The sequence below is a fragment of the Nannochloropsis gaditana genome (genome assembly GCF_000240725.1).
Source record: "Nannochloropsis gaditana CCMP526 unplaced genomic scaffold scaffold752, whole genome shotgun sequence".
In the NCBI taxonomy this organism is placed as follows: Eukaryota; class Eustigmatophyceae; order Eustigmatales; family Monodopsidaceae; genus Microchloropsis; species Microchloropsis gaditana.
In genome coordinates, this window is record NW_005803201.1 from 1,134 (window position 1) to 2,074 (window position 941).

The window sequence follows — 941 nt, forward strand, 5'->3', positions numbered from 1 at the left end:
GAAGCTACCTGGTCGCGGCTCATTCCGGTTCTCCTCCGCCTGCTCCCTCCCTCCCCTGTTTCCGACACTCGGGACCCCTCTCCCTCCTTGTCTTCATTTGCCTCGCAAGGGGAAGCTCACGTGGAGTTTCGGCAGCTCCTAGCTTTGGACACTGCCTGTGATATCCTCGACGAGGAGGCCAGGGGGGAGGATGCAGGGGAGGGCGCGGGGGAGGGCGGGGCTGACCTGGAAATAACCCCTCTCCTGAGCCTGGTCGAGGCCACCGCCAGCCTACACGTCCGCAGATCAGCCGTAAAGCTTTTGGGACTCTTGGTCCGTCGCTTTCCGCGTCTCCGCGCCAAAGCCTTGGCGTATTTGTTTGATTGGATCGGAACGGATGCCCCTTGGGAGAGGGCTCCGTCTTTTTCCCTGCTTGTCCGGGTTTTGGAGCACGTGGTGCCCGCGGCCCTAGCTTCCTCCCCTGCGACGTCGTCCGATCTTTTCACGATTGCTCATACCTTAACCTCTGCCCACGACCGGATCCTCCCTTCCCGCCGCCTGCCCCTCTACCACGCCCTCCTTCGCTCACTGGGTGACTCCCGTCTGGCGTTCCTGCAATTCCTCCTTCTCCTCCAGCACTGTGCAGCCCCGAATACGGCGGGCAAGGGCGAGGAGGAGGACGGGACGGAGGCCCTGCTGGGTTTGACGGAGGCCTTGGCGGGGAAGGTCTCCGAGATGCAAGAGTTGTTCAGCGCCGGCGACCTGCTCGAGATGGGCCACGCCCTCCTTCGGTACCTTCTTGGCCGGCAAGAGGACGTCGAGGGGGAGGAGGCAACGGAGGGAGTGGTGGAGGACACGGGGGAAGAGGGGCGGGAGAGCCACTTTTGGGTTTGTCACCTGCGCTCGCGGCGGGACCTGTCGGGGAAGGATAGCCTCCCTCCCTCCCTCCCTCCCTCCCGCCC

General features: G+C 64.3%; 1 protein-coding gene across 1 annotated transcript in view; it reads left to right on the plus strand.

Annotated features, from left to right (window-relative positions):
- NGA_0443200 (uncharacterized protein) overlaps positions 1-941 on the plus strand; it is a gene marked incomplete at both ends in the record, with an annotated part of 3,076 nt that overhangs the window by 1,133 nt on the left and 1,002 nt on the right. The window contains one exon of the mRNA XM_005853755.1: positions 143-867. Within this exon, the coding sequence (XP_005853817.1) occupies positions 143-867 (725 nt within the window). The remainder of the gene's footprint in view (positions 1-142; positions 868-941) is intronic.